Source organism: Salvelinus namaycush, chromosome 39 (genome assembly GCF_016432855.1).
Source record: "Salvelinus namaycush isolate Seneca chromosome 39, SaNama_1.0, whole genome shotgun sequence".
Classification (NCBI taxonomy): domain Eukaryota; kingdom Metazoa; phylum Chordata; class Actinopteri; order Salmoniformes; family Salmonidae; genus Salvelinus; species Salvelinus namaycush.
The window spans coordinates 8,261,550-8,280,571 of NC_052345.1; the positions used below are offsets into that span (position 1 = coordinate 8,261,550).

Here is a 19,022-nt window from a genome sequence, read left to right on the forward strand (position 1 = left end):
GGAGCGCCCTTCACAAATCCAACAGTAATCTGTGCTGCTCGATCATGTAGTCGACAAGGCAGCATGGTGCATGGTCTAGAAACATACATCTCTTTTCCATAAAATACTGTATGTTTGAATTTTTCAAACTAGTTTTCATTGGGAAGGCAGATAGTGTTTTTAGCAAAGGCAATCACTTTTGCATGTGAAAACACAGAATCCTACTCATTGCTCCACGTGCTTAATTACATCACTTTTGTTCTGAGCTAACTTCACCATGGGCTTTGAACGGGGCACCTGGCTGACGCCCGGGAGACAGCCCAGTTTCAAAACAAATGCAATCAACTTTACTGTTCATTTGAGAAGGCTGCTGCTCCCTCCCGCTTTCGTCTCAAATATATGTAAATAGACCATAAATGTCTGGTTTTGTTTTCTTGGAAAGCTGTGAGTGCTATTATATGATACAATATTAGTAATTGTTGCATTTTTACAGAGTATGGCTGTGGATTGACTGCATTATTTAATTGGAACGTTGGCATATTGGCAGTTAATTTGCTATATTTATGGAATCATTCCTCTAAAACTGTCTGGTTAACACATACAGTGCAGATAAATTCTTCACATTCATTGTTTTACACACTATCTTATCACAGCACTGGCAAACCAAACCATGGTTGAACAACTCCCGAACTCCCTGACCAACATGGCTGATCTTTGGACCATCACAAGAAGGTTCAAACCATTCTAGTATTCAAATTCTACGCTCGGTGTACCCCGGGCCAGATTAATCGAATTCGCCCAATGTGCCTCCTTGAAATATCAAATTACGCAGTAGCTAGGAGGCAGCGCATGCGTGGTCTTTCAGTGCGTCTGGTAGAGCCGTAAACTAGTTTGACATTTCGCTAAGATTTGTGAAGTGAACAACAAACGTCTACGCTTATGTTTTTACGCGGGTCCGGTCGGAGGAATGAACGAGATTTTAGGTGTGGGTCTTAAAATGGGATTGTTTTTGCACGTTGTCGCTGTCAGCCCCTCCGACGCGACATTAGACGAGGTAAGATTTGTACTCATCTGCCAGGATTTGTTTTTGGTTCGGGTCGTGCAAGTTGTTTATTTGGGTAGCTAGTAAAGTTGCATATACGGCTAGCTACTTTGTTGGGTAGCTAGTTATTAATTTGGCCATCTGTTTTCCTACAAGTTTGCTGGCTAACTAGTCTCTATTGGGTATAACTTCTAAATTCGACCGCTGTAGCTAGCTTTAGCTATCTTGCTAGCTAACTAGTTGTTCAGTCAGCTATTTAGTTGGCATCACAGGCACTTAGCCATATTGCTAGCTAGCGTTGACGGAAATCGACAAAGTATGTGCTGCTTTAGTAACCAACGTTAGCTACATGGCTACTGTTAGTCACTAACCTTAATGACCTTAGTGTTAAGCAAACTTTTCTAGCCGCACCCATTGACAGCTGTCTAATTAAATGGTTGACAGTTATCAAATATCTCGCCACGTACTAGCACAGCATTATCATTCTACTAGCCAACAAGTCAGTAGCTGTCTATTTAAAAACAATTATTACTTGATGTTTTGTTATATATTTGCATTGAAACTGTATGTGTAAGTGCTGTTTATAAACGGATTGGCTGTTGTAACGAAAATGATGCGCGTGCATCGATGTGACCGGAATCTGTGCGTTATGATTCTGAACAGCCAGCTAGCTAGTAACAATGAGGAGATTCGGTTAATCTGGCACGGGTAGGCGTGTTTTACACAATGTGAAAGTTGATTGTATTGGTTTTAGAACCGGGCTGCCTCCCGAGCATGAGCCAGGTGCTCCAGTCAAAGCTCACTGTGAAGTCGGCTCAAATAAACGCTGTAATTAAGCACGTGGTGAGATTGCGTTTTAACATGCGAAAGTGTTCGCTTTTGATAGAAACATATCTGCTTTCCCAATGAAAACTAGTTTTAAAGTTGAGAAATTTATTTTCTGGAAAAGAGGTGTATGTTTCTGGACGATTCCCATGACCGAACAGCGCAGCTTACTATTCCATTTGAGAAAGGAGCTCTTCAATCACCGTTTTGCCCGTTCACGTCACCGGCCATAGACCGGTGCCCCGCTTAGCATAATCGAATCCACCCAATCACAAGAAGCCGCAATGAAGGGAATCGTGGGTGTCTCGTTTCAGCTAGTGTTATCTTGTTCTTTATATCGTGTCTCGTTTTCAGGTGTTTTGACTGATTTCATGTCAATGCTAATATGTACAAAAAAATGCTTGCTAGCTAACCAACAACTGTAACGATGTATTTGAGACAAGTGCTCATTGTGCAAATGCATTTATTTTCCAATAAACATGCCCCCATAGTTGCGCACGCATCGATTTTGTTGCTAAACAACCAACCTGTCTGTACTGTAATTCACTTTGTTATGGAATACACTGAAGTTGTTGATGGGGATTCATCATCGTTCATGTCCCGGTAGTCATTAATACAAGAGGTTATCAGTGAAACAGATTAGCTATCGCTGGTCTTAATTCGCAGGTTGACGTTTATTGGGATGAGGCAGAACTGAGCTATTTCCGCTAGATGGGCCATCTGCAAAGTCAATTTTTTTTTTAATTCATGAAAACAAAGTTGTGTATGACTTTGTGGCTGCGTCAGCTAGTTACCACTCTGCAGAGCTGCCTCCAGAACAAGATTCATATCGAAAAACGCTAACCTGCTCTTGTCGTGCTTTCAAGACAACTGGAAATGCTGGGGGAAAACGACGTCAAATCATGACGTCAGTGATCTTCAGGTCGGAAAGTCGGAGCTCTAGAAAGATGCCAAGTTGGATGACCATTCAAAAACATTTTCCCCAGTTGGAGCTCTTTTTTTGTTGTTGTTCCCATTAGACTTGAACACACTGAAGTTGGACATTTTAGAGTAACCAGTTGTTTTGAACCTGGCTTAAATTCAGTCCATGTCATGACACACAAAGTCCCCCCTCATTGAGCATTGTATGCATTTTATCATTCGATAATGACAGATATCCCTGCAAAAGGTTCAGATAATTATTACAAGTAAAGATATTTAAGTTGTGGCCCATTTTCTACAAAGAAGTTGATATAGAAGCCAATCACAGCACTCCTTTTGGATAATTCACACAACTGGCATTCGACCCCCAAAATATTAAATATTCATGTTTATATTTTTCAATATTCATATGTGACATTTTTAATTAAAGTACCACTCATATTACAGAGCAGGCTGCAAAGCTTTGACACCAATTTTTCTTTTGTAGTGCAGAATAAGCATTATGGAGTCTTAAAGAAGGCCTGGGTAATGCCAAAATGTCACATGTTCCAACTTCTATTCATTATTTCTCAATTATGCTTTAAGATAAAAATGTCAAATATACACAGATTGTACAAAATATGAATAACACCTTCCTAATATTGAGTTGCCCCCCCCCCCCCCCCCCCCCCTCCTTTTCCCTCAGAACAGCCTCAGTTTGTCTGGGCATGGTATCTACAAGGTGTCAAAAGCATTCCACAGGGATGCTGGCCCATGTTGACTCCAATACTTCCCACAGTTGTCAAGTTGGCTGGATGTCCTTCTTGATACACACAGGAAACTGTTGAGTGAGGGAAAAAACCCAGCAGTGTTGCAGTTCTTGACACAAACCGGTGCGCCTGACACCTATTACCACTCCCTGTTCAAAGGCAATTAAATCTTTTGTCTTGCCCATTCATCATCTGAATGACACACAAACACAATCCATGTCTCCAGGCTTAAAAGTCCTTCAACCAGTCTCCTCCCATTTTTATCTACACTGATTTGAAGTAGATTTAACAAGTGGCATCAATAAGAGATCATAGCTTTCACCTGGATTCACCTGGTCAGTTGGTCATGGAAAGTGTTCTTACTGTTTTGTATAGTCATCTATGTCAACTATCGTTCCTCTAAAGGACCCTTCTATGGATAACATTTTGTGAAAATCAAAAAAATCATGGTCCTGTTTTGTGAGGAATCACCCACAAGTCTAAAGTTCATTTAACAATGCTTTTCTTGATTTCTAGGAAGGGGGCTACAACCCCTCGCAGATATCTGAACGTTCTCCCTGTTTGCTGCTACATCATTGAGACTTTCACTTTGTATCTGGCATCTTGCCTTAGTTCTGGGTGACTGAATATGGTCACCAGTTGCTGAGTGGAGGAGCCAATGTTAATCCCAATGTCTTGTTTAACCTCTGGATTTGTCAAGTTCTGTTTGAGAAAAATATTGAGTGACAATACATTGATTGCATTGTCCTACTTGGTTTTGGCCTAGGCCTACATCAGTCACCCTAATTTTTCAAACTCCCAAACTGTGTAGGCCGAGGCTAACTGACCAGGTATCAAACCCAGGTTGTCCGTACATTGCATTTCAAGACTACATTAGCCCCCTGTGCTACAGCTTAGACGTGTAGCCTAATCTGTCTGCAAAGACAGGACTTCAGATCTCTTGCAAGGTGCTTACTCTTCACGTGGGAGTATTGTTGGCCAACCATTAACCACAAATAGGCTTGTTCCCTGAGCACGTCCTCTTTTCCCTTTGAAAAGTAGTGCTGAATGTGTGTGGTGGTCGAGAATGTTGTTTTTGTTGTCACCACTGTTCTGTTCAGCACTAACTGTCCAACCTTGAACTTTCTTCAGAACATATCTCTTCTAGAACACTGTTGCTGTACATTCCCCTTGCAAGTCAGCTCTGTGTCAGTATTGAATCTGCAAAATAGGAAGTGAACTATGCAGGGTTCTACACTAACTTTTTCCAGCTACCACCTTTTTCAGTTGGTGGCACCAGCACACGATTTAGTCACACCAAATTTTTTATAAAAAAAAAAGATAATAAACTCCTAAGAAAAAAAAGATAATGGACAATGACCTGGCCGATGTCCCATAATGACTGCGTTCTGTACAGAACCAGGCTAAAAATGACTAGTCATCTTTTTAAATTAGCATGCCCTTGTTCTTTGATGTCATTGGAATTGGAATTGACCGAAGACAATTGAATGTTTTTTGTTTTATAGATTCAATAAGTAATTTAGCATTTTTAAATATTGGTTTTATTAGATTTACTGTTACAGAAAAGAGACTTAAAATAAAATGCTAAATGTATTCATTGCAGATTTCAAAGTGGCATGTATAGTGTGAAATCATCTAGAGGGCAGAATTTGGAAAAACGATACTTGATAATTACCAAAACGATATCACGGCAAAAATATGCATTTGATGTTTAAAATCCACAACAATTCTTAAAACATATTTGCGGACCATTGTCGATAGAATTTGTGAAATTTTGATTTTTGTGTAGTTACCCTTTTAATTCAGGTGCTCACCAGCCAGCCAGACCACTACATAAAGTGGTCGACATATAGGTCCTACACGTACCACACACAGCAGGGCTCGACATTCAGGTAAATTTGCCAGTGGCACACCGGGCCAATGCCAACTGAAAGCTACTGACCCAAATTAGAGAAGTACCGACACGGGTCAAGATCTGACAGGAAATCGAATGTTAAGCTGATTTTATCATTCATTTGCAGCCTGATCAAGTAGCCTATACAGGGTTCATACAGACAAATTCAAGGACTTTTTCCAAGCACTTAAATCTGCAATTTGTAACTTTTTGAGCGACCAGACCAAATTCGCATAGAAATATGAGTTAAAGATCCCTCATTGAAAGCAAGTCTAAGAAGCAGTAGATTGGTTCTATGTGCGCTATTCCTTTGCTTCCCGTTTTAAGTTTTGCTCTGGCGTCTTTTACTTTCAGTTTTGTACACCAGCTTGAAACAGCTGAAAATACAGTGTTTTTGGTTATGGAAAATATGTTTCGTAATGGTTTAGATTGTACAATGATTCTCTATGCTATACTTCTGTCACATAAACTGAATTTAGGTGAACTATTAGAATGTTAGCAACCAGGACATGCCAGAGTGATTTCTACGTAGTGCATCTTTAAATAAGAAATGTGAAGGACCTACATTTGATATTTAATTGTTGTAATAGCGTATAGAAAAAAATCTATGCAAAAAAGTGTGCATTACCACTTTTAAAAATAATGAATTTATTTAAAGGCCTTATGCATTGACATTTGGATTATTTTGACCGTCTAAAATATGTCAAAATAATGTGGGTTTTGCCTGACTAAATAGACATGTTCCCGACACACGCTAATGAAGTCTGGCTTAAATCAACTACCATAACTTCAATGACTTTTCAAGGACCAAAGAGCATAGACGTAGGGCCCTCCAACTCTGTTCCTGGAGAGCTACTATAGATTTTTGCTCCAACCCTAATCCAGTGCACTTGATTGGAATAATTAGCTGGTTGTTAACTGAATCCGGTGAGTTACCTGGAATTGGAGCGAAAACATACAGGAAGGTAGCTCTCCAGGAACAGGGTTGGAGAGCCTTGCTCTAGAGGAAATGTCTGATTTTTAAAGGCAGACTATTCCATGGTGACTGAATTGCACATTGCAAATATTCAACCAAGACTTTGACATTTTTAAATGCCTGGTTTGCATACTCATTCTTGCCTTAGCATTTACTGGTAGATATCATAACTTGTAACATCTTTCTTACTGCTTTCCTACCCCTACCGCTGTCGGTCTTGGCTCCACGCAACGGTCAGCAATTTGAGCTCCGCAAGCTCTCTGCCCGACAGATTATCTATGGACTGTATGTGTGTGTAGCGTGTGTGTGGTGAATAATCAACATATCGAACAAACAGCTTCGGAAATCCATCTTTAAAAAAAAATATATAGATCAATTACATAGCCTAGATTAAAATAGCATTATAAAAAAATTATCACTGGCCCAAGCAAGCCACTGACGAGGGTTTCCTAAACCTCCCATGTATGTCAAGCCCTGACACAGACTGGGGCATTCCCGTGCCATTGTTGCCTCTTCAGAAAGTTGTTATATTTTTGGTCAATTGCACATTACTGTTTGAATAAATCATGATAATAAAAAAAAAGCTAATAGTGAACCTAATACTAATGTTACCAGGTAAAAAAAAAAACATCTCCAATTGTTATGGTCGCAGTAGCGTACCCTGTATGCAATATGTCAGAGTGCAAAAGAATGCTTTGCTGGTTGAGTCTTCTTTGCCTGTCATGTAGCTTACGTGAGCAATCCATGTTTCTATTGCAGGCCTAAGAAAGACGCAGTTGGGTTTTCTTTTTCATTCAAGACATTTTGTAGTGTTTAGCGATGGGCCCGACTAAGAATTTGAAACTAACATGTTTCTTTGCATGCAAAGGAAGAGATCCTCCATAAATAATTTAGCTTAGACACTAGTATACAGCATCAATAGTCTGTCAGTATTGCAGACTTTGTGCATATTCATGCCAGATCAAATGCTATATCATATGCACACGGTCAAGAATCCACTTAGCCACTTTTTAGCAGCTGTCCAAGATATTTAAAAAAAAATCTGATAGTCGAGCAGTGACACCGGACTGTTCTTGTATGTCTGGTTGTTTCAGCACCTTCTCATTATGGTCGATTTTACGTTTAATTAATCTCTATTATGCCTGTAGGCTCTGGCAGAGTTAGTAACACAATCCACCCGTCCCTAATCTTCTACTGTAGTACGAGAAGGGACGGTTGTTCCATCCTGCAGCAGCCTATTGTCGAAGGCTGAGAGACTGAGGAATCTTGTCTGTCGAGATTCTTTGTTGGGTCAATGTCTCAATGTCTTGTCTGATACGTCTCCTAGGCGATAGAAAATTCAGACGCCCAAAAAAACATAACTCTTCATCTCTTAACCTAGGCTTTTTCATCTCTTAAACTTCTTACGGCTGAAATCCCGTTAACGGGATCAATTTGACAACAGCCAGTGAAAGTGCAGGGTACCAAATTCAAACAGAAATCTCATAATTAAAATTCCTCAAACATACAAGTATTATACACCATTTTAAAGATAAACTTGTTGTTAATCCCACCACAGTGTCCGATTTCAAACGACGAAAGCATACCATGCGATTATGTTAGGTCAGCGCCAAGTCACAGAAAAACACAGCCATTTTTCCAGCCAAAGAGAGGAGTCACAAAAAGCAGAAATAGAGAGAAAATTAATCACTAACCTTTGATCTTCATCAGATGACACTCATAGGACTTCATGTTACACAATACATGTATGTTTTGTTCGATAAAGTTAATATTTATATCCAAAAATGTCAGTTTACATTGGCGCATTACGTTCAGTAATGTTTGGCTTCCAAAACATCTGGTGATTTTGCCGAGAGCAACATCAATTTACAGAAATACTCATCACAAATGTTGATGAAAATACAAGTGTTATACGTGGAATTTAAGATATACTTCTCCTTAATGCAACCGCTGTGTCAGATTTTAAAAAAGCTTTACGGAAAAAGCACACCATGCAATAATCTGAGTACAGCGCTCCGGCACCAAAACAAGCCATACAGATACCCGCCATGTTGTGGAGTCAACAGAAGTCAGAAAAAGCATTATAAATATTCATTTACCTTTGATGATCTTCATCGGAATGCACTCCCAGGAATCCCAGTTCCACAAATGTTTGTTTTGTTTGATAAAGTCCATAATTTATGTCCAAATACCTCCTTTTAAGTTCGAGCGTTTAGTTCACAAATCCAAATTCAAGAGGCGCAGGCACTTAGTCCAGACAAAGTCAAAAAAGTTATATTACAGTTCGTAGAAACATGTCAAACGATGTATAGAGTCAATCTTTAGGATGTTTTAACATAAATCTTCAATAATGTTTCAACTGGACAATTCCTTTGTCTTTAGAAATGGAAAGGAACAGAGCTCGCTCTCACGGGCGCTCGCCTGACTTAGCTCATGGCATTCTGCCAGACACCTGACTCAAACAGCTCTTATTCGCGCCCCCTTCACAGTAGAAGCCTGAAACAAGGTTCTAAAGACGGTTGACATCTAGTGGAAGCCTTAGGAAGTGCAATCGGACCAAATTTTACACTGTATATTGGATAGGCAAAGACTTGAAAACCTACAAACCTCAGATTTCCCACTTCCTGGTTTGATTTTTTTCTCAGGTTTTTGCCTGCCATATGAGTTCTGTTACACTCACACACATCATTCAAACAGTTTTAGAAACTTCAGAGTGTTTTCTATCCAAATCTACTAATAATATGCATATCTTGGCTTCTGGGCCTGAGTAGCAGGCAGTTTACTCTGGGCACCTTATTCATCCAAGCTACTCAATACTGCCCCCCAGCCATAAGAAGTTAACCTAGGCTTTTTCATCACTTAACCTAGGCTTAGGCAATTTGTTGTCCAAATAGTATTCTTACATGGATTTGGCTTTAGTTTTTGTTTCGAGGCCTAGCCTATCGTGCTGACTGGATCCAACATCCTAGCACAAATACAACAACAATTAACAAAAACATCACATCATACAGTATAGGTCATAGGCCTAAGGGTTATATCTTTGCACTTTGGTTCTCGACAACAGCCCCGAGGCTGGGAGCCAGGGAGTTCTTGATCTCCTCTAAAGCCAAAGGTCTCTGACCTGAGACTATTGTGTAATCTCCTCAGTGCAAGTTATTTTAGAACTGGAAATGCCTCCAAACCAAACAGTAGCCTAGTGTCTCTGCAGTTTTTTTGTGATGGGTTTATGCCATGTCATACAATGTAGTTGTATGGTGTAAACTATTTGTGGGAGGTTGTTAAAAAGATACACTGCAGAAATGTTCCAGGCTTGCCTAGTGGAAACGCATAGGCTGTGTGTGTGTGTGTGTGTGTGTGTGTGAAGTTGATCTGTGGCTGGGTTTCACTATTCCTGTGTTATAACTGTCCTCACTTGGGGACACACACTCCGCCTGCCGTTTTGAATACAGAGGGTGCTCCGCTCTTCATTACTAGGCAGTCCTCTACTCTGGCTGGCAGCTCACACTCCACTGCCGCTTGGACATTTCCTTAGAGCAATCCTTGTCCCCTATTTTGCTTGGTGTGTGTGTGCTCTTTCACTTTTTTCATCTGTGGACTGGAAGGATAACGACCCTTGAGTTGAAAGGACTTGCGTTCCTTGGGATTTAGGAATTTTGGACAGCTATGCCTCTCCAGCTAGAAAGGAAACGGGTATAGAAAACCTTGGCTAACATTTCTCCTCAGGATTTAATCCATAATCTAATCTTGAAGATAATGTGTAGCCTGGTAGGGGTTGCCTGATAAATCAATTTTAAGCAGTTTTTGATTAGAGGCTTCCTTGGCTGTCTTCCTTGTCTGGTTTCTGGTTTTTAGTTAATTCTTTATCAATGGCTATTCCTGCTGTCCCCTTGGAACTGATTTGAAGGATAACATGTGTATTGACACTGATTTTAAGTGTGTCTTTGATCTATCAGGTTCAAAGCTTCTGATATAGGCTAACAGGCTAGTTCTTGTTTGACTGGAGGCACATTTAGGCTGTCATCTACGCAAACAGAAGCAGCTTGTGTCTGTCTGTACATTGTGTTTCTCTTGACTAGACTTACTTGGTGTGTTTGTTCCAGGGTGGGCCATCTCTGTCTGTCCACTCTGTTGTATTGAATGTAGTATGAGGCTGAGGCTACTAGCGCCACCCCAGTCTACATCTTGTGGTGCGTGTCCAGGTGTTCCACGTTATAATCCAAGTAATGAGTGATGAGGAAATCTGAGCCGTGGACATTCTAGCAGCTTAGCACCCATGTATAAGAGGGATGATTGAGAGGTTCAATACTACCACTTATGTCTGGACCTAGTTCTTCCAGACCCTATAGGCTACATTGAACACGAGTAATCAGTTATTGATCTATTTTTTTGTATAAAAAAAAAAGACATTTATTTATTCTGGTCAGGTACAGTATCTGTGAGTGCTGATAAAGTGACCTTGCCTAAACCCTAGAGGGCAACATGCAAATATGAGTGATCACTAGCCTATTAACTGTCTGAACGTCTTGATATAGTCTATAGGCTATACTAACTAGTTTTTATTCAGTTTGATGAATAAATGTATTTGTTATTCAGGTCCCATACAGTATCTGTGAGAGTGTAGTACTCAGGTGACCTAGGTCTAATCCCCAGAGCAATTTCTGTAGAGATAAACATTTGTAGAATATTTACATGGAATTGTTCAACTGCTTTATGTTGTGATTTTATAGTTGATGTTTCAGTCAATGTTCCATAATGCTATCAGGAGTTGAAGGTGCTACACACAGGATTTATTTTTGCATTGTAATTTCAGAAGATGTCCATATATATATGTGTGTGTGCAGTAATAGTGGAATGATAGTGTTTCACAGTATTACTTACCCGCCAGTGTTGTGATTAGCTGTGATATTCACCCGTTGATTTCTCCCGCGGAGCGACATCGATTGTCAAAATAGGAAAGCTGTTTTGACTTTGTGGCTGTGTTATTTAGTGGAAATGGAGTCAAGTGGCCAATGTAGAAATCACTCTTTTCCTGGTTGCTAAAATTCTACACTGTTCTCTCTATTTCAGTTTGTGAAAACAAGCACTGAAAAGTGTAGGGAATGTACAATCTAAATCGCTTTGAAATATATTTTCAACAACAAAATATATACACTGAAGACAAATATGAACTCGATATGTAAAGTGTTAATCCCATGTTTCATGAGTTGATATTAAACATCCCAGAAATGTTCCTTACACACAAAAAGCTTATTTCTCTAACATTTTGTGCACAAAGTTGTTTACATCCCTGTTAGTGAGCGTTTCTCCTTTAACAAGATAATCCATCCACCTGACAGGTGCGGCATATCAAGAAGCTGATTAAACAGCATGATCATTACACAGGTGCACCTTGTGCTGGGGACAATAAAACGCCACTCTAAAATGTGCAGTTTTGTCACACAACACAATGCCACAGATGTCTCAAGTTTTGAGGGAGTGTGCAAGTGGCATGCTGACTGCAGGCATGTCCACCATAGCTGTTGCCAAATAATTTAATGTTATTTTCTCTACCAGAAGTCACCTCCGATGTTGTTTTAGAGAATTAGGCAGTATGTCCAACTAGCCTCACAACTGCAGATATAGTGTTGTGTGGGCAAATGGTTTTCTGATGTCAACGTTGTGAACAGAGTTCCCCATGGTGGGGTTATGGTATGGGCAGGCATAAGCTACGGACAACCAACACTTGCATTTCATCGATGGCAATTTAATAGCACACAGATACCGTGACGAGATCCTGAGGCCCATTGCCATTCATCTGCTGCCATCACCACATGTTTCAGCATGATAATGCACGGCCCCATGTGGCAAGGATCTGTACACAATTCCTGGAAGCTGACAATGTCGTAGTTCTTCCATGGCCTGCATATTCACCAGACATGTCACCCTTTGAGCATGTTTGGGATGCTCTGGATCAACGTGTACGACAGCTTGTTCCAGTTCCCGCCAATATGCATCAACGTCACACAGCCATTGAAGAAGAGTGGGACAACATTCCACAGGCCACAGTCAACAGCCTGGTCAACTCTGTGAAGGAGATGTCACACTGCATGAGGCAAATGGTGGTCACACACAGCAGATACTGACTTTTTTTTTTAATGCAGTCCCTACTTTTTTTTTTTGTTATCTGTGACTAACCGATGCATATCTGTATTCCCAGTCATGTGAAATCCATAGATTAGGGCCTAATGAATTTTATTTTAATTGACTGATTTCCTCATATGAACTGTAACTCAGTAAAATCTTTGACCTTTTTGCATGATGTGATTATTATTTTTATTTTTTATATATATATATATATATATTTTTTTTTTTCAGTATAGTTTTTGCAGCTGGTGGACCAAAACTGAAAGTTAAAGGCTCGAGCGCGAGTCCCCGCCATGTTACAGGAAAAGGGGATGAGGAGGAGATTTGTTTTGAATGCAGCCTAGTGATGTTGCAATACACCTAGCTTCCACATAGGGAAGAAATTCTGAGAAATTCTAGGGGTAGCACCTTTTAAGATGATGACTAACAAAAATTAACATCAGTATTTGAGTGGTGGGTGCTGGGTCATATTCACTAGGCAACAGATGGAAGAAAACAGACTGAAACGGCAAGAGACTACCTGGGCTTGTCCAATATGAAACGCTTATTTCCGTTGTCCATTGCAAAGGTTTCGCTACGTTTTGACTCAATGAACACGACCCAGGTGGTGGATATCCGGTTTTATTCTCCTGTTATTGACTTGTCTCTTCTTGTCTTCCAGAGCGTACTGCACTGTGAGGGGCTGAACAACCAGAGCTACGTCTGCAAATCAGGACACTGCTGTGGGGAGTCACAGTGCTGCAGTTACTACTATGAACTCTGGTGTAAGGACTCTCTCTTTCTATGCTATCACACACACACACCCACACACATGCTCTCTCTACGCTATCACACACACCCACACACATGCTCTCTCTACCTCTCACTTTCACTCTCATTCTCTGAAACACATTTGCATTTTAGTCATACAGCAGTGCACCCTCACATTCACCTGTACACGTGAACAGTGGTGGAGAAAGTACCCAATTGTCATACTTGAGTAAAAGTAAAGATACCTTAATAGCAAATTACTCAAGTAAAAGTGAAGTCACCCAGTAAAATACTACTTGAGTGAAAGTCAAAGTATTTGGTTTTAAATATACTTATGTATGAAAAGTAAATGTTATTGCTAAAATATACTTACGTTTCAAAGTAAAAGTATAAATCATTTCACATTCCTTATATTAAGCAAACCAGACGGCACAATTGTGTTTTTTTTATTTACGGTTAACCAGTGGCACACTAACACTCAGACATCATTTACAAATGAAGCATTTGTGTTTAGTGAGTCGGCCAGATCAGAGGCAGTAGGGATGTTCTCTTGATAAGTGTGTGAATTGGACCATTTTCCTGTCCTGCTAAGCATTTGAAATGTAACAAGTACTTTTGGGTGTCAAGGAAAATGTATTTTTTCTTAAGGTGTGTAGTGGAGTAAAAGTCAACATTTTTAAAAGTTAAGTACAGATACTTTAAAGTACTACTTAAGTTGTTTTTGGGGTATTTATACTTCAGTACTTTACACCACTGCACGTGAACAGGAATTAGGTCCTTTGCATATCACTTCCTCCTCCTCCCCCATCCCAGGAGTTAGGTCCTCTGCATATCACTTCCTCCTCCTCCCCCATCCCAGGAGTTAGGTCCTCTGCATATCACTTCCTCCTCCTCCCCCATCCCAGGAGTTAGGTCCTCTGCATATCACTTCCTCCTCCTCCTCCCCATCCCAGGAGTTAGGTCCTCTGCATATCACTTCCTCCTCCTCCCCCATCCCAGGAGTTAGGTCCTCTGCATATCACTTCCTCCTCCTCCTCCCCCATCCCAGGAGTTAGGTCCTTTGCATATCACTTCCTCCTCCTCCTCCCCCATCCCAGGAGTTAGGTCCTCTGCATATCACTTCCTCCTCCTCCTCCCCATCCCAGGAGTTAGGTCCTCTGCATATCACTTCCTCCTCCTCCTCCCCATCCCAGGAGTTAGGTCCTCTGCATATCACTTCCTCCTCCTCCTCCCCATCCCAGGAGTTAGGTCCTCTGCATATCACTTCCTCCTCCTCCCCCATCCCAGGAGTTAGGTCCTCTGCATATCACTTCCTCCTCCTCCCCCATCCCAGGAGTTAGGTCCTCTGCATATCACTTCCTCCTCCTCCCCCATCCCAGGAGTTAGGTCCTCTGCATATCACTTCCTCCTCCTCCCCCATCCCAGGAGTTAGGTCCTCTGCATATCACTTCCTCCTCCTCCTCCCCCATCCCAGGAGTTAGGTCCTCTGCATATCACTTCCTCCTCCTCCTCCCCCATCCCAGGAGTTAGGTCCTCTGCATATCACTTCCTCCTCCTCCCCCATCCCAGGAGTTAGGTCCTCTGCATATCACTTCCTCCTCCTCCCCATCCCAGGAGTTAGGTCCTCTGCATATCACTTCCTCCTCCTCCCCCATCCCAGGAGTTAGGTCCTCTGCATATCACTTCCTCCTCCTCCCCCATCCCAGGAGTTAGGTCCTCTGCATATCACTTCCTCCTCCTCCCCCATCCCAGGAGTTAGGTCCTCTGCATATCACTTCCTCCTCCTCCCCCATCCCAGGAGTTAGGTCCTCTGCATATCACTTCCTCCTCCTCCCCCATCCCAGGAGTTAGGTCCTCTGCATATCACTTCCTCCTCCTCCCCCATCCCAGGAGTTAGGTCCTCTGCATATCACTTCCTCCTCCTCCCCCATCCCAGGAGTTAGGTCCTCTGCATATCACTTCCTCCTCCTCCCCCATCCCAGGAGTTAGGTCCTCTGCATATCACTTCCTCCTCCTCCCCCATCCCAGGAGTTAGGTCCTCTGCATATCACTTCCTCCTCCTCCCCCATCCCAGGAGTTAGGTCCTCTGCATATCACTTCCTCCTCCTCCCCCATCCCAGGAGTTAGGTCCTCTGCATATCACTTCCTCCTCCTCCCCCATCCCAGGAGTTCGGTCCTCTGCATATCTCTTGTTGCCATGATGAATGAGCTACCACATGAACTGTGAACTCAGACTGGGATGTAGAATACCAATCGACACCATGGTACACTGTTGGTAACCAAGTTCCAATGCAGTTACATCCTTGTTATGGAACAACGTTTAGAACAAACCTGGAGGGTTGTTGGCCAATATCTATGGCTCTGCCTCCACGTTGTTACTGTGTAGTGATGCACTATATCTCTCTATTACATTCATTAGCAATTTGTCACTACTGGCATTCACTGTACAGGCACTAGATGTTTACAGTAGTAATGTACTGTAGCTCACTGTTGCTTTCAAAAACAATATGTCACTCCTTCTGTTCAGCAGTACTTTTTTACAGTAGTTTCACCATAGAGATATGAATAACACGTATTAACATATGTCTATGTTTCACAGTCTTTCTACTGCGTCTCTGTCTCCGGCAGGGTTCTGGCTGGTGTGGGTCATCATCTTCATCCTGAGCTGCTGCTGCGTGTGTCACCACCGGCGCACCAAGCACCGGCTGCAGCAGCAGCAGCGCCAGCACGAGATCAACCTCATCGCCTACCGCGAAGCGCACAACTACACCTCCCTTCCGTTCTACTTCAGTAAGAGTCCCGCCTATCAGAGCACCCCGTGTGGCACGGCGCGACACCCACAACACGAGAGAGCGCCGTGTTCTGTACACAGCGTCAGACTGGTGGTAGTCCATCATTGATGTCGTTACCGTCATATTGCGTTATTGCACGGTGTGCTTCCCGTATTAACCATGGCATGGTGTGATACAGCTTAGGAGGAGCTGCACAGATGCACAGCGTTATACTGGTAGTAGTCAACAACATGGCATTATTGCGCAATGCCCTTCTATTTCAGTCCTATCATTACCGTGGTGCAATGAAACACGAGAGCACTAAAGCTTCATACATACTCAACTTCAGTCTCAGTAGTTCTCTCCTTCTGCCTTTCTGTCTGACTACATTGCATTGTTATTCCCCAGTGCTGAAGCTTACTCAAACATTGCACCTTGGGTGAGTTTTTGTGGTTATCCCTCTCAGCTAGGGGGATATTTCTCAATGGCAATTATTGCATCAAACAGAGAGTTTAGTCACTGCTTGGCAGCGCTACCTTGACTCAACTCCAGTCCTTTGTTTGAACTAGGAGTTGCGGTTTCGTTTTGGTGTGGGATGAAACACAGCCCTGTTTCATGCCCCAGATTGCAGGAAACCTTAACCACCGGCTGTTGGTTCAATGCCAACGTTGCAACATGGTTTCCTTGCAATCATTTTCAGTTAATCCTAACTGTCCTTTATGTGTCCCTCTCTTCTTCACTTCCAGGGTTTCTTCCAAATTCCCTCCTACCTGACTACGAGGAGGTGGTGAACCGCCCTCCCACCCCTCCCCCTCCCTACAGTGTCTTCCATACAGTCAGCCCCCTGCCCACAGACCCACAGGACGGCCTGGGACTGGGACACTGCCCAACCATCCAGACCACTCCGGTCCCCCCAGTGTCCGACACCCTCTGCTCCAGGCCGATCCTGGAAGAGCCCCACCGCATTGGGGCTCCCACCATTGGCTACAACAGACACAAGGCAGACAATAAGCCTCAGGAGCCCCAGGATGGTGGACCAGGGCTAGGGCCCCAGGATGGTGGACCAGGGCTAGGGCCCCAGGAGGCCTCTACAGGGGAGCCTAGAAGCCCAGAGAAGAGTTGCAAGGAGCCTCTGTTTCTCGGGGACCTAGGGGGGCCCGAGAGCGGTGCCCAGGAGGACAAAGATAATAGGGGGGCCCTTGGGCGGCGGCGCCGTTTCACGGGTGACTCGGGTATCGAGGTGTGCGTATGTGACCGTGGTGGTAGTACCAGTATTGGGAGCCAGGAGGGCAAGGAGCTGAGGGAGAAGGATAGCCTAATGGGGGAGCAGGAAGGAGGAGACTTCTGTGACGGATGCGGTCACCCCGCTCCGGGAGTGGAAGAGGAGCAGGCCCTAGCCCTGGATGGACCCGAAAGTAGGTCGGAGTGCGGGTCGGCGACAGGGTCCACCTCCCCGCCACCACCCGCCATGACGCAACCCACCCAGCCCCCGGTGTGCCTGCTCCTCCACACTATCAACGAGCTTGAGGGGCCCCCTCACCATGGCAACAGCACAGAGCCCCAGGGCTGAGCTAAGCTAAAGCACATCTTCACCGAGGAGGGAGAGAGAACCAGGAGTGGGAGTCAAGACTTTAGTGTGTGTGTGACTGTCTGAGATCATGTGTGTGTGTGTGAAGAGCAGGAAGTTGTATTTTATCCCAGAGTCTGGACTTAAAGGCCTGATGTTCATAGCTAAAGCCCCTTTGGCATACTGTAATGGTGGCCTTAACTGCAATGTACAAGGAAACAGAAGGAGAGGTTTGGCCTATCACCAACCTGCCTACAGACTGCCAACGGCATAAATGTCCTCCTTTGTCTTTCTTTACCAAGAGGAGGCGAAAGGAGACCGTGTTAAGACTTATACAAGCTGGAGGAGATTGATAGTCTGGTCAGTGGATGCTGACCTGACGTTTGGTGCGACTGTAGTATAGTGTAAATACACACTGGTGCAACTCTAGCCTGGTCCCAGATCAGTTTGTGCTGTCTTGCCAACTCCTATGCTCAGTGTACCAAGCTAGTGGAAATCATCGCAGCTACTTCCTGTGTCTGTTCACAGGAAGGAACATCCTGGACAAATACACTGAAGCGGTACAGGAACATTGTCAAGCAGTGCGGTGTGGATCGTCATGGCGACGATGTGTGCTTATGTAATGTGATAGTCCCAGTCGGTATGAAATAGAACGTGGTGGCCCTGCCTGCCTGTGGGGAAAACAACCCATGGTTACTTTGGTTACCCCATTGGCTCACAGCAAAAACTTGACCTTTTTCCAAAACCTATTTTCTTGTCTGCTTGTTTTAGTCAATTACAAAAAATACATTTAAGAAAAGTACAACGTGTGTAAAGATTACTATTCAACTCTGCCTGCTCCTGAGCGTTCTCACTACTTAGAAAAATGTAATGTTGTAGGCGCTTCCCTCGTTTTTATGACGGCACTAATGTTAACCAAGTGAGTTAGTGCGTGCTAGCTAGCTACCAACCAGAACAGGACTCTCCAACCCTGTTCCTGGAGAGCTACCCTCCTGTAGGGTTTCACTCTAAACCCCAGTTGTAACTAACCTGATTCAGTTTATAAACAGTTCATTTTTAGAATCAGGTGTGCTTAATTAGGGTTGGAGTGAACCTACAGGACGGTAGCTCTCCAGGAACAAGGTTGGAGAGCCCTGAACCAGAACATTAAGCTAGCCAACACAAACAAACGGACTAGCTATAAAGTAGTGAGTGGAGTTCCAAACGGACTGTACTAAACAAGTTAAATGTCTGACCTGTGATAACATATTTTCCACACACGTAACTAAAGTGTAGCCTACTTTGACACCGGGTCCCCACAATTTCTCACTCTTCCACACCGAATAGCCTGAAGCCACAGGGCTCTTCTCGCTGGCTCTATTTCCCTACGTGGGAGCATCGCGAACCGTAGGTCGAGATTTTTGACCTAGTTACATTTTGTATAGC

At 43.1% G+C, this 19,022-nt stretch overlaps 1 protein-coding gene across 1 annotated transcript; it reads left to right on the top strand.

The window, feature by feature from the left end:
• The first annotated feature begins 845 nt into the window (after positions 1-845).
• LOC120032596 (WW domain binding protein 1-like) lies at positions 846-18,629 on the top strand. Its single transcript, XM_038978748.1, has 4 exons — positions 846-1,033; positions 13,171-13,273; positions 15,888-16,049; positions 16,777-18,629. Exons 1-4 carry the CDS (start codon positions 947-949, stop codon positions 17,598-17,600), a joined length of 1,176 nt encoding a protein of 391 aa, XP_038834676.1. The 5' UTR covers positions 846-946; the 3' UTR covers positions 17,601-18,629.
• Positions 18,630-19,022: the final 393 nt, after the last annotated feature.